The 15,427-nt window shown below is 29.3% G+C and overlaps 1 protein-coding gene across 1 annotated transcript in view; it reads right to left on the bottom strand.

Moving 5' to 3' along the window:
- Nucleotides 1-15,427, bottom strand: part of LOC111678641 (cadherin-86C) — a 105,549-nt gene that overhangs the window by 13,088 nt on the left and 77,034 nt on the right. The window contains exons 5-6 of the mRNA XM_046950690.1: nucleotides 11,494-11,643; nucleotides 7,957-8,099 (exon numbers count right to left, since the gene is read on the bottom strand). Coding sequence (XP_046806646.1) covers nucleotides 7,957-8,099; nucleotides 11,494-11,643 — 293 coding nt within the window. The remainder of the gene's footprint in view (nucleotides 1-7,956; nucleotides 8,100-11,493; nucleotides 11,644-15,427) is intronic.

The raw sequence follows: 15,427 nt of genomic DNA on the forward strand, positions 1-15,427 counted from the left end.
TGTAACATTTATGTTAGAAGTATTTATATGTTTATGAGCATAAGAAAATATTGTTCAGTTAGTTTATTAAATATTTTTTGTTTAAATAATTTTGTAAGCTAAGAAACATTTTTTAAAGAACATTAACAAAAACGGGAAACATTATATAATAATTCCCGTTTTTGTGATATCAGAAGTTTTTTGTATCAGTGATTACTATGGTGTAATGAATTTTTCAAAATTCCGACTTCTTCCTCTGCATATCTGAGGCGGAAAGCACTGATTTTGAGCGACATTTTTTAAACTTTTTCGATCCCATAACGTGAAAAAGATACCAAAACCAAAATTTTACACCCTCCGTGTTTAATTTTTACTGCATTATATCTATAATTGTACTACTATCATAGGTTATCATCACAAAAATGTTCATTGTATAAAATTTTGGTGGATCAAATCAACCTATTGTAGTTCTTCTGCGGATAGTTTTGAAAATAATATTAAATTGAATTATCATATATCTGATTTTTAAAAATGCCGTTACTCGGGCCACTCTACTGCACATATAAATAAAATATATACATATGTAGTGCATTTTTACATATGAGCGGGAGTATATTTACTATATCCATTGAGGCTAGATGCTGTTACCACGTATGGGTATACATATGTATTTACTTACTTCCACAACTTAATATTAATTCTACTTGTTATTTAATACTTATTCTTAAAATGTTGAGTTTTTTCTAAACATTTTATTTTCATACCAATCTGTGTTAGTGTGTGGTTATAGTTGTAGTGGTAAAACTAACTAAATATTTTCTGTATAATGTTGTATGTTTCCTTCTTGTATCTTTTTTGACTCTTCTTCATCAACATTATCATTATGTTCTTAAAATTTTGCCTGTTCTTTCGTTTGTTTTTGAATACTTTTTTGTGATATTTTTTTACAATTTTTGTAATAATCATTGTTGATGTTAAAAAAGCATCTTCACGAGTAGAGTGGTATCGTTGTTAAAGCTGATGCTTTTGTTATTGGCGTTGCAGACGAACGATACCTTAAACTTGGCCTTTACTTATGTATTTTGAATGCCAAACAATATCAGTTTGAATTTTGATTTTGTTAGTTTAGTTAGTTAGTTAGTTGTTGTTGTGGTTGGTTGTAAGAATGTATATTTCAATTGTTAAAGAATTTGCAGCTTCAAGTTTCACAAAATTTCGTGAGATACTTAAATAATGCATAGCAAATATAAAAAGCAAAAATAAAAAAGATTTAAGTTTAACTCGACATGATATGAAATTCATTAAATAAAATATATATGCAGAAAAGTACACTTAGAAAGGATCTCATTTAAGGGTCATTTTAAATCATGGATACATAATTATGTATGTATATTTCATATATATTTTTTAGTATTTGACTTACTATTCACTTTTAATAGTTGCAATGATGTTTTGGGATCTTCGGAGTTTGAAAATCTAGATATGCAATTTTGACAAGATATTTTTTACCAGTATTTTCCATAATGTTTTAAGAAAACAAAAATAATACCGAATGTTTCATTTTCATTTGATGCGGAACTTCAAAAAAAGTATTTTACTATGTTAAAACTAATTTTGAAGTGGTAAATAAGAAAACATCTTTAACAAAGATTACTAATAGTAATGAACATTAACTTCAGACAGATTTCGAGCTGTCAAATATTAAAATATTAAAATATACAATTTTTCACACTTAATGAAATAATATATTGAACACCTTGCGTGATAGATAAATACAGATTCAGAAAAGTATACTTTTGTCTCTGGGTCTCTGTTTTCATTAGTGTTTATAAACCGGTTACCCGGTTAAACACTAATACACTAAGTAATTTTAAGGACCAGAAATACTGTAACAAAAATTATAATTATTTTTTTCCGCTGAACTGAAGTTTTGAGACCAATTTCGGAAAGATTGCAAAAAATATTTTTTTACAAATATAGTTATTATTTTTCTCATATTTAGTACATAATAATATATAAATACTATCATATATGTATTGCAAGGTCAATTTATCTCTCCTCTGACTACTTCCATGTACCTAATTAATCAATTGCTGCTTTAGATCTGTATAAGATTGCTTTTTTATGATATATTACTGTACAGAGCTAAACTAAAAAGTGTAAATATCTTATTCAGCAATTCATAATACTTTGCAAAATATTCTTGTCCAACTAACTATAAGTATATTTAATTGATTTCCGTACATTTCGGTTAACCGGTTTTTTTGTTCTCGGTTAACCGACTAACCGGTTTTCTAGAAATGGCCAATTTTTGGTTAACCGACAAACCGGTTTCTTCAAAAGTCGGTTTTTTATAAATAGTTTTCACTACATGGTTGCCTTTAGAACCATTTCTTAAAATATTCATAACGGTACGGCCGTTCTAGAATTTGGCTCGAAAATGTTACAAAATTTGTTCTTAAAAAAACATTGATAAATGCTTATGAATAAGGCAGATATAAATTAAAAGAGATACCACTTACGCACATATAAATAATCTATATTGTTTTGATTTAATTTACAAGTAATAATAATAAATTTTTCCTTGACGTCTACCAAAAGGGATTACTGATCATTTTATCAATCAATTTTACCATCAATGCACTCTTGATGAATCTAATATAGATTCTGAGCACTACAATAGGAAACCTCTAAAAATATACCATTGGGGACTCGAAAAGCGAAGATTTTGTCTTACACAGACCCAGAGAATATCTTTAACTACTCACCGATTATTCCAATAAACTTGGAGTAGATGGTGAACCAACAGGGCGTACAAAATATCCACGTTAAGATCGAAGTGCATTGTGTCCCTAACTTTTAAGGTACGTTGAAACCTATCAAATTTTTTGACGAAAAAGACGTGATCACTATATTTTTAAATGTTTTTTTTGGTCTTGTATGATTTTTTTGTAAGATTTTCAAAAATATGCTTAGGTGTATAAATCTATATTAAAAAAAAGCAAAATGTACATTTTTATACCCACCATCAAAAAAGATGGGGGGTATATTGATTTTGTCATTCCGTGTGTAACACATCGAAATATTGCCCTAAGACCCCATAAAGTATATATATTCTGGGACCTCGTAAGATTCTAAGACGATCTAGCCATGTCCGTCCGTCTGTCCGTCTGTCCGTCTGTCTGTTGTTGGCACGATAGCGTCCACAAAATAAGAGATATTGAGATGAAATTTTCCCAAAATATATTTTATTGATCAGAAATGTTTGGTATTGAAAATGGGCAAAATCGGTCAACGATTTCACATAGCCCCCATACAACTGTACCCCCGGAATACTGTATAAATAGCTTCAAATTCACAAATTTGACGTCTGAAAAATATTTCTGAATTATGGCGGACATAGGACCATAATTGGCCCTACCCCCCATATAAGGTCCCCTTTAGAAAATCACTAAATAGCTGATTACTGGCTTAAAAATGGGAATATAGCGATGAAATTCGACACACATAAGTTTTATACAAGCCAATATCTCTCAACCAAATTTTATGTATATCGGTCCATAATTGACCCTACCCCCCATATAACGTCCCCTTCAGAAAATGACTTTAACACTCATTACTGGCTTAAACAAACGCATATAGCGAAATTTGATATAAGGAAGTATCTTACCAGCCAAAAATCTTTATGAAATTGTATGTGGATCGGTCCATAATTGACCCTACCCCTCATATAAAGACCCTCCATAAAATTACTATAACGCTCATTACTTGCTTAAAAATACGACTAAAGCGATGAAATTTAACAGAAGTAAGCTTATACTAGCCAAAATCTCTTTACCAAATTTCACAGAAATAAGTTTTATACTAGGCAATATCTCTCTACCAAATTTTATGTGGATCGGTCCATAGTTGACCCTACCCCCCCATAAGGAGTCCCCCCATAAAGTTTTCATTACTGGCTTAAAAGTCGGACTATAGCAATGAAATTACACAGAAGTAAGATTTATACAAGTCAAAATTTTCCAAATTTTATGTGGATCGGTTCACAATTGACCCTTCCCCCCATATAAGGCCCCCTTCAGAAAACGACTTTAATGTTAATTATGGGCGTAAAAATACTAATACAGCGAAGAAATTTGACATAAGTATGTATCTTAGGAACCAAATCCTTTCCATCACATTTTATGTGGATCGGTCTATAATTGACCCTACCCCCCATATAAGGTCCCCTCCATAAAACTACTTTAACGCTCATTACTGCCTTAAAAATACGAGTATAGCGATGAAATTTCACAGAAGTTTTTTCACAAGCCAAAATCTCTTTACCAAATTTTATGTGGAACAGGCCTTAATTGACCATCACCCTAACATAAGGTCCCTATCAGAAAATACTTTAAGACCCTTAACTAAGTTTCTTTCGACTTAATTAAGTTTCTTGCCAGTCAAAAACTCTTAACCTAATTTTATGTGGATCGAGCCTTAATTGACCTATAATGTCCCCATATAATGTCCCCATATAATGTAAAGCGATGAAATTCGAAATAAAGCTGACCTGTAGGAAAAAAATTTTACCGAGATCGGTCTATAATTGACGCTACCCTCATATAAGGCCCCTTTAAAAAATGACTTTAAAGCTCAGTACTGGCTCAGTAGATTTATGAAATTCAACATAAACTAGTTTCGTGTAAGCTAATATCTCTATCTCTTTTATAGGAACCGAAATCACTCTATCAATTTTTATGAGGATCAGTCCCCCATATAAATTCCGCCCCAGACGTGACGTGAAAAATACGAATACCGCAATGCAACTCTACATAAAACAATTTTGATTTAAAATCTCACTACCATATTTTATGACTTTAATGCTCCTTAGTGGCTTCAAAACACAAGTAGATCGATGAAATTTTAAACAAATAAGGAACTGAAATCTTCCTACAGACTTTAATGAGAATTGGTCCATATATATATAAATACCCCTACTCGCTATAAAAATTAGCACTGGCAATAGTAAAACCCCCATTAATGGACCTCTTTCAAATATTACCCTGATGTTCTCATTAATATCGATATATAATAATAAAATATTCAAAATATCAAAGTTCATTTATATAACAGTGATTTGATGGTGGGTATAAAAGATTCGGCATAGCCGAATATAACACTCTTACTTGTTTGGCGTAATTTTGTCAAATATTTCATAGATGTGAATGAAATTACCTTAAATCTAAGGGATTAAAAGTTATCAACACTGATTATTATTTAATGTTTTAAGGAATATCATGCATATTAATGATATTTGTTATTGGTAAAAATATTTTTTTTTTATTTTAAACTTATTAAAAAAAAAAGCAAATAATAAATAAATGTATAATATTTATTTGAAGTGAATTTCATCGCGTTATTAGTGTTCATAAGTAAATTTTGGACCTGAAGTCATTTCAAATGTTACTAGATCTCTATAAAACCTAATTGTGCGGCTTTTAATCAAGATACAGGTATATTTAATATAATTATAAACTTAAAAGCCCAATAACGGATCTGCTGTATGGGGGTTATGTGAAAAAATAGACCGATTTTGCACATTCAATAGGCTTCGTCCTTAAAAAGTGTATGAGCAAAATCTTATCAAATTATCTTGAAACCTGTCAAGACGGACATTGCTTAATCAAATCAAAAAACGATCTTATAGCAAATCAATACATAGAGGTTTACTATAAGATGGGTATATATAGTTGGAAAATTACAAATATTATTATAGTATACCGTTATCGAATTGTTATTTAAAGTGTTATGATATTTATAAGAAATATTTTAAAATTCAGTTCAAAACAAACACAATCCAATCAAAATAATTTAAAAACGTTCATCACTTGAATTATAAATTATATATAAATATGTATAAATGTATAAGAATGGTGCAAATTATTTGTAAAATAAAGACAGACAGCTAAAGAATGACCGAAGACATAAATTAATACAGGGTGTGTGATATGTTTTGTTTTTGGGAAAAATTCCAGCCAAGGTTGTTGGCTTGTTGCTTCGATCAAAAGCAAAAAAGAATTGTGTTATAATTGGTTACACATATCCAAACATGTATTTATTAAGTATCGTATCTAAATGTACGTATATCAGTATGTTTGTTTATTAAACTATAAGTTTAGTTTTTGCTTAAAGCTACAAATAGTTTCGTGCTAAACTGTTAATATTGTAAATAAATTCTTATTTTTCTTCAGTTGAATGACAACAGATGGTGCGATAAAGTACACATCTATGTAGGAAAATTTGTGTGTATAGGTAAGTACTAGTATCTGTGTGTATATGTATAAGTGGGTATCTATGCTTATATTGTGATCGTGGGAAACATATTAAGCAGTATGAAATTCCAAACCTTCTTTGTTTCTGTTCCATTTTTTGTTTAAATCTTTGAAGTTTAAAGTAAATTTTGAACTTCTTTTTTTCTTTTGTTAGTTTAGCCTTATTTTTTTCTAAACCGGATAATTTATGTCTACACACACATATTGCCTAGTATAAAGATATATTTTTTGTTGCATGTATTCTTAAACGAAAAGTTATTTATTTTTTTTCTGTTTTCATTTTAAGCTTCCTTAATTTTCTAGTGTTGAGTAATTGCCTCAATTTGAGTGTCAATCATATCAAGATGCAAAACAAGTTGTTAAATCTCGTCTAGATTTTTCTCTTTCATTTCGACTTCAAATACTTGAAGTTCAAGTTTTGTAAAGCCATGTGTGTGCCAGTGAATGCGTGGATTAATTGATAAGGGACTGACGGACATTCAAATTAATTTAAAGAAGGTATGTATTTGGGATTAAATAATGACACTTTTCTTATAAAGCGATAATAGATGTCAAATAAAGAGGAAGTGAACTATATATGTATGTATAGATTTATACGAGTGTCGTATGATATACATATGTACGCATTTATTGGCCGTGTAATAACATTAATGTATTTTTCCTTAAATGAATGACTTAGGCCTCGATCATTAATCGACTCAAAAAGTAAATCTGAGCTGATTGATATGCCCTATGGTGGTGAAGGATATGTGTAAAAATTTTGTCATTTATTTTTACAGAGTTGACCTTTAACCTATTGAAAAAATCTATGATTTGTCTTGACTCCGAATAAAGTTGACAATTCACACTGTTGTCCGGTTTGGGTGAAGTAGAGTAGATATATTGGAAGCAGGATGTTTATGTATTACTTACATTAAACCTCAAGAAATACATCTGGGCTTCTTTCGGGTCTGTTGAGGGCATTAAACCATGATCATCAGTCGGACAGAATGGAATTCTAACTACTAACATACCGTTGATGAGCAGATACATATGAATGTCTAGATTTAAGAAATTTATGAATTTCAATGCCTTATTTCGGAAAGGAGGGATAATGAAAGACTTTTCAAATAAGAATAGTTTGTGGGATAAAATAAAATCATTTATTACATTTCTATTAAACAATTGTTTTTAGACACTATAGACTATTCACTTCATAAATGAATGAACATTTAATACATTTATTTTTGTTACTTAGTTTCAATTGAATTATCAATTTCACTACGTATGAAACATAATTAAATTCCAACAAATTACTAGTTAAATTGAAATAAATTTCAATCTTACTTTAGTTTAAACAGGTAGCAAAAACAAAACTCAGAAAAAAATTATAAAATTTAAATTGAAAAAAGAACATACCCTCAAACAAATTAAATCAGGACAAGTTAAGAATTTAGATCATCTCCGTATTTTTACTTTTCATTATTTTAAAGTAGATAATACATATTAGACAGTAGTTAAACTAGTATATATGTATTCAGACATAAGAAAGCGTTTTTCTATTCTTATTTTTGATTACATTTTATTTTTATTCTTCACAATTAATGAGGTTAAAGACCGTATAAATCCAAGAACGAGCTAGAATCATTAGTATGCATCTCACAGTTTATTTGTTATTGTTTATGTGTGTGAGTAGTTTTTTATTAACATACCACTTGTATCATTGATGTCAAAAAATGATGTAAATGGATTTCCCTCCGAAACAAGACCGTAACGTACTTCACGTGGACTACCCTTGTCGCCATCTTCAGCATGTACTTGAAGTATCTGTAACGAAATGTTAAAATAAATTCAAATTAAAGATTTATGTTCTTTTAGTTTAAAATGTTATTTCTTTATTCACATTCAGGGCAACGAGTTTCTTTCTGAACGTTATATTCTATCGTAAATTATGTTTTGAACTTTATACACATCTACATATCTGGGCATTAATTTAGCAACATGAACTTTTTTATGCCATTCATAATGTTTCCATCCAGAAATTGTTATTGGATATGGAAATCACACATATTCAACACTGTACAATACATGCAAATTACATGTATTCGTGAACAATTGAACTAAAGTTATACTATTTAGACTTTAAACATTAGAGCGACACAAAGCAATACCGTCAAGATATAAAAAACAGCTTAAATTCTGTTCGATTCGTATTAGAGCGTTTGGGTATTTGTGCCTTAAGTACATCAGCTGTATCTGTGGGTAAGAATACTGGAAAAAGTAAGCCAACAGCAAATAAAAGAAACAAAAACTATGAAGTGAGAGAATAAAGAACAATCAAACTCAGGAAAAAATATTTTAAGTTTTTGATGATCGTAAAAAATATTACAACTAAGCGAATAAATGAGGACTTGGCTAAAAATTTCTTTGAAGCGCTTAAAATACTTGTAGGTACATTATTAATGTATGTATGTATAAACGTATTTACATACATACATACATACATACATACATACATACATACATACATACATACATACATACAAACATACAAACATACAAACATACATACATACATACATACATACATACATACATACATACATACATACATACAAACATACATACATACATACATACATACATACATACATACATACATACATACATACATACATACATACATACATATGCATGTCTGCACGTCTGTAGATGAGACTAGTACATACATGAATAGATCCATATTTGCTTATTTTGGTCTTAACTTTGCTTCGTCTAACCATAAGTGGCTTTTGTGGAGAACTAATGTAGCTACAACTACAATAATAGAAGCATCATCAAAATCAGGCACTGCACAGTTTGGTTAGTTAAAATTTTTTCGAAAATATACATTGTAAGTACATATGTAATATGTAATAGATATGAAAAAATAAAGTACACGCAGACCGCTTAATTATTTATTTATATTTTAGTTATAGATATTTTAAAACAGTAAAAATTTATAAATTTGGGTCCATAATCTTAAGCGTTAAAATTTTGCATTTATGAGATACTGGACTTATTTACAAAATGTTTCGATCGTATCCCACTGTGCACTTTTAACAACATGCTATTTCGTTTATAATGCTACAACAAAACAAAAAAGAACGTTAAACTAAACTCAGACCAAAAATCTTTGATAGTTATTGGCATTAAAACCAAATCTTATCTTACCTCTTGTCGACGTCGTCCTATTCTCATTTTTATTTTTATGAGATCTTTTGAACTTTTATTTAATAGCCTTTAGTACAGCAATAAATATATACATATGTTTGTTTGTGTGTGAGTAAAATTACACTGTTAAAAATAACTAAAAGTTTATTTCTGTTAATAAACTCAACAAATAATGCGAAAAACTTTTTGTATTTATACCCTACACCACTATAGTGTCTGTCTGTGCGCATGCTACAGGTTTCTATTTTCAAGATAATTTGATGAACTTTGGCACATACTCTTTTCTTGGTTCAAGGAGGAACACTATTGAAAATGGTTTAAATCGGTCCATTATTTCGCCTATCCCCCATACAATCGTGCTCCTCGAATCGGGCCTTTAGGCTCCTAATTACGTTAAATGTTCTATTATGTCAACAAAAATCTGCAAAACTTATTATAGAACAATAAATGACACTACTAATTTTAATAGTGATCGGGCCTCATTTTACCCTATCCCCCATACAAACTCCCTTTCAAATTTCACTTATAATTTCTAATAAAACGATTAAAATCTACATAAATAACTTTGAAGCAGACGAAAATTCCTCTACCAAAATTTAGAAAATCTCTTTTTTGTCAATAATACGTAAAAATATTCCACAATACGGTTAAAGAACAAATTAAATATTTATTTTTTAAAAATTATCCACCCTACTGACTGGTTTAGGGTATCATATAGTCGGCAATGTCCGACTATACATTCATGCTTGTTTTTTTAACATTACATTGGAATTAGTTTTAGAAACTTATCAACGTTAAAAATATGGTTGCATTACACGATATTGACTCGTAAATCGAAAGAGAATAAAAACTTGATAAATCGGTAAATCGAAAATCAGGCTTTCATTATAATCAGAAATTTATTAAAAACACTTTTTCGGTTACCCGTTTTGTAAACACTCTAAGAGGTTCATTACCAAGGTTTTGCTTTCAATGTCAAAAGTAAAGGTGGGTGTCCCACGAATTCTTATGTTTCCTTATATTTATTATCTAAAGTGTATAACACCACAATTCCTTTGTATTGTGGTTTTTGTTTTTAATTTTTTAGTCTAAATATTTGTATTGAATCTTGTTTATTTTTGAAAAAGAATTTGTGGTTATGGCAGCTTTCCGTACATCCATCCAACGTTTTTTCCCTTCATTCATTCATGCAATTCGATAATGAAAAATAATTGCACTTAAACATATTTCTATGGAATTCTCGTTATATCCATGGACATGTACACACTAGCCAACAAATATTTCTTATATTTTTGTTTTAATTTGTATTATTTTTTTAATTTTAATTTTAGTTTAAATTAGCTTCGACATTATTATAACCAACATTTGTGAAATATTCTAGTATATCTACAAAAATCATCAAGACTATGTTTTATATAAGTCTAAACTATGCTGATATTCATAATTTTAGAGCCTTATTTGACCCTAGCCCCGTCAGAAAATGACTTAAAGTTTCGACGAAATTCTATATATATGTACGTATGTAAATTATATAAACATTGTAAAGATTGAAAGATCTCTATTTTTCAACATGTCCAAATATTTGCAAAATCTGACTCGTTTTTAGTGACGTAGGTCAGATATGAATTTTCAGTTCTATCCGGACTTAGAGGGTGTTAAAGTTGAATATATTAGTCATATTGTGTTTAATTGAAATCGTACACATTATACGCGATGAGATCAAACTCTCTGGTTTAAACTAACTGTCAAAACTAATGTATCACCCAAATCCCCTTGCCAAGAAGTTGCAGTTATTTGAGGGCCATAATTAAATTATCGAGAACTATTGTTGAAATTGCAGTGGCAGTAACAATGTTAGTTTTGGTTTAGGTTAAGATTTTAATAATCCTATATAAGATAGATTCAATAAAGAATAAATTAAATGAAAAAATGCATACATACGTATGTATATGTATGCATATGTAACAAATAGATAAAAAGTGAATGAATGATTTTAATCTTAGCTTACCTTGTCACCAGGAAGTATACCAGGTGGTAGTTTAGTTACAGGAGGTGCTGATGTAAATACTGGCGGCTGATCTTGAACATCTTGTACAATAACAACAATCTCCATACCAGCTATATTACGACTATCTTGGCCAGGTTCAGCATAGGCATCCTACAAAAGCAATATTAAATTAAATTAAAAAAGAATTTATTTGTGTACTTTGTTGAAAAACAACTGCAACAAATCATAACAATTAATTATCAGGTTATGACTGATTTAAATGAATTGAATGAACTAAACTGGTCTGGTCTGAAAAGAGGGAAACTTATCTTTATTATACCTCTGCACAGTGGATCATTTTACGAGAAGTCGGCTAAAAAGATGTAACTTTTGTAATTGTTATTTTTAGCCCATTTTTATTTTGGGCTTCAATTATTACCATAAAACCTCAAAATTGATCTATTAGAAAAGTTAATTTCTTCGTTTTTAGTTTAAATTTAATGTTAAGTGAAACTGTAATTTTTCTATGGAACCGAGCCTTCTGCCGGAGTTTTAAATATTTATATTAATAATAATGTTACTTTAAAAAACAAATAAAAAATAAAAAAAAAAAATTATACATATATCTTAAATATGCTCACACAAAATTTGGAGATCTTTTATAATTTCCAAGATATACGAGTTTTAGCACTTGATTAATATCGAAGATGCCACGCCTACTTATGTTAGTCTGTTTTTTTTTTTTGTCAAAAATGTCGAAGTTAACTAGGCACAATTTGGGGAATCTTACTGTTATAATTTGTAATAAGTTGTAATTTTGTGGCTCTAGAGATTATAGAACACAGTTTGTTTACTTTTTAACCGATGTCATTATGAAGGACATGGTATAGTGTTTTTGTTGTTTTTAGTCAATCTAATCATGTTCTAAGTCTCATAATTTTTAATGAAACTTCACAGAACACTTTTGACGATAAATAAAATTTGAGATTTCATTAATGGTCGGTCATAACACCTAGGGTTGTCAATTTTTCGTGTTTAAAATTATTCGAATAAAAACTTTTTATTCAAGTAGTCGACTAAATTTTAAAAATTATTCGATTATTCAAGAATAAATCTTTTTATTCGAATAATATAATAAAATATAAATAAATCTTGGCAAACACCTCCAAAATCTCAAGATACGGGTAAAAACAGGTTTGCGTACATTAATACACTTATACGTCAGTAACCTAGTCCAATTTAAATTTTTCAGTAGATTTCATAGGCTTTTATTTTGATATGTGTATACGATGTTTAACTTTAGTAGAGATATATGTGTGCATTTCATCAGGTACTTAACATGTTTTATACCACCACCAAAAAATATGGGTGGGGTGTATTGTATTCTACATAAACAAGATGCTAGCATTCAATAAATCCATACAGGAAGCATTCTGCTTTTAACATTGCAAAATACAAACTTTTGTTAATTGCAGAAAGTAGTAAAAGATTTGTTTCAATTATAACATATTTTTTGAGTTAGTATTCGTGTATTTCTCTGTTTAATATTATAATAAATTATGGGTAAAAAGTAACTTAAAAATTTTATTCGAATATTCGATTATTCGACAAAAATTGTTCGAATTATTTTTTATTCTAAATTTCAATTTTTTTATTCGTTTGAAGAAAAACAAAAAAATAATTTTTATTGGAATGACAACCCTAATAACACCCATATAATGCTTTACCGTACATAAGTATTTAAATTAAAATTAATTCTTTGATTCGTACATACGTTTTGTAAATTCCATAGTTTTTAAATTTGTACAATTTTTTGAAACAGGTAACATAGAAATGTGATAATATAAACTTTATTGGCTGTACGACACTGAACAAGTCTAATTTGAGTATCCGAAATAAAGAAATTAGTACTTTGCGGTGTTGCGTAATTATTGGTATTAATTATTTATACCAGATCCATAAAAAGCACTCATCGTCATATTATGTCATTTGATTTTGCTTTATTTTTCTCATGTTTCTTCAAATATTACAACAACTTTCCAGTGATTTGTAATTTGAAATCAGATCATTCAAATAATCTAATCTTTTTTGTTGAGTATTTCAATAAAGAAAGTTCTTTTTTTTCTTAAAAATAAATAATTTAAATTAAGACTTCATTGCAAACGAATAAAGTTGTGCATAGAAAAACTTAAATTTTATAAACAAATTTGGATGAAAGAACTCTTTGAGATCTCTGAAACACGCTTAGTGTAACGAACTAAAGAAAAAACTAATTAATTCTTCAAGATTTTCATTGAGTCCACACAACTGGATGTTGGAATTTTTGTAATTAACAGCACATTAAAGTGACCGTCCATACGAGTTGCATGAATAATGAAAACACACCATGTTGCTGCAACATTAGCAGCAGCATTATGATCATATAAATAACAGTTACTACACTGATCTTTGCTGGTTCTCTGATTGCGATTTCAAGAAAACTTATTAATACTGAAGCACCGTTAAACGGAAGCCTGCATATTTTTTCTCAATGTCTGAACAAAAATAAATTTATTCATACTCTTCTTCTCGTAGACAAACACACACAATTTGCTAACTTACAAAGATGATGGTAATGAAATCGACGGATGATCATATACCCAGCAGTTCGGTCGGATAGTCCCTAATCACCGACTGTCCAGGTGACTAACTATTTTAACAAGAACTTGTAATAGTCCAAGAAGTCAATTAATTGTCACCCCATATATTACGAAGATACATACAAAAAGCTTAAGATTTTTTTGAAGTGTTCAATCTCTCGCTTACAAAGAGGACACTAAAGTGACGATTGTATTCACTCTTGTTTACAACAACTACATCCGTGATGAAATTATTAATGCCAGGTAGTTAGACGTTAGTGGTTTTTCGGATGCATTGACTCTTTGTCGAACTGCTGGGCATAGACACATACATACATACATACATACATACATACATACATACATACATACATACATACATACATACATACATACATACATACATACATACACACATACATACATACTTACATACATACATACATACATACATACATACATACATACATGTGCACGTAATTCAACATGTTGTTTTTATGGATTCATTAAGAACATGTGATAATTGCCAATTGCTTTAGTCAGCTGTAGCAGAGTGGAGCTGGATTGGAATAATACGCTTAAATAGTTTAATGCTTGTCTCGCCAAAAGAGGCAGTAAACGACAACTGATATAATTCTGATGCATAAAATTAATGTAAGCTGTCAATTGATGAAGTTTTCCTACTTCTAAGTCAAATTTTGCTTCTGCTTCATTTCATTATTGTACTTTTTCCTCTCCAGCCACATTTAGTTCATCATTTTCCATTCTGATACAGTAATTTAAAATAACTGGTACTTTCAAGAACATCATCATCATCATCATCACCAGTAATAAAAAGAACAACAACAAGTACACAATAACAACAAATTCAACATCATTATTATCATCACCATCATCATCGACGTTGATTTGATGAGTTTATAATAGAAAATGTTTATGAGCATTGGAACTGGTACGAGTAGCAGCACATGTTCAAATATACTTGTACATGAGTCAGTACATTTTACCAACCGACATTAAAACATTTTTTTATCAGTTTGAATTTCTAATGAACTATTAACAATAACCGACTGATACCGTTATTGACAATTAACATTGTCCGTCCAATGGATTGGATTTGTACACTCAAAAAAATAGTTTTAATTCTTTTTAAAGGTTTAAAATCGCTCTGCAATATTTTTAAAATTTTAAAATATTTAGGATCATATTCATAAACATTCATCAAACGTTTTTAAAACAAAATGTTTTTCAAAGATTTCTTTTGTTTTATATATACACACATTTTGAAGGCATTTGAAAAAATAAGAAAAATTCAAAAAGAAAAATTTTATCCCTTT

This window comes from Lucilia cuprina, chromosome 4, assembly GCF_022045245.1.
Source record: "Lucilia cuprina isolate Lc7/37 chromosome 4, ASM2204524v1, whole genome shotgun sequence".
NCBI lineage: Eukaryota > Metazoa > Arthropoda > Insecta > Diptera > Calliphoridae > Lucilia > Lucilia cuprina.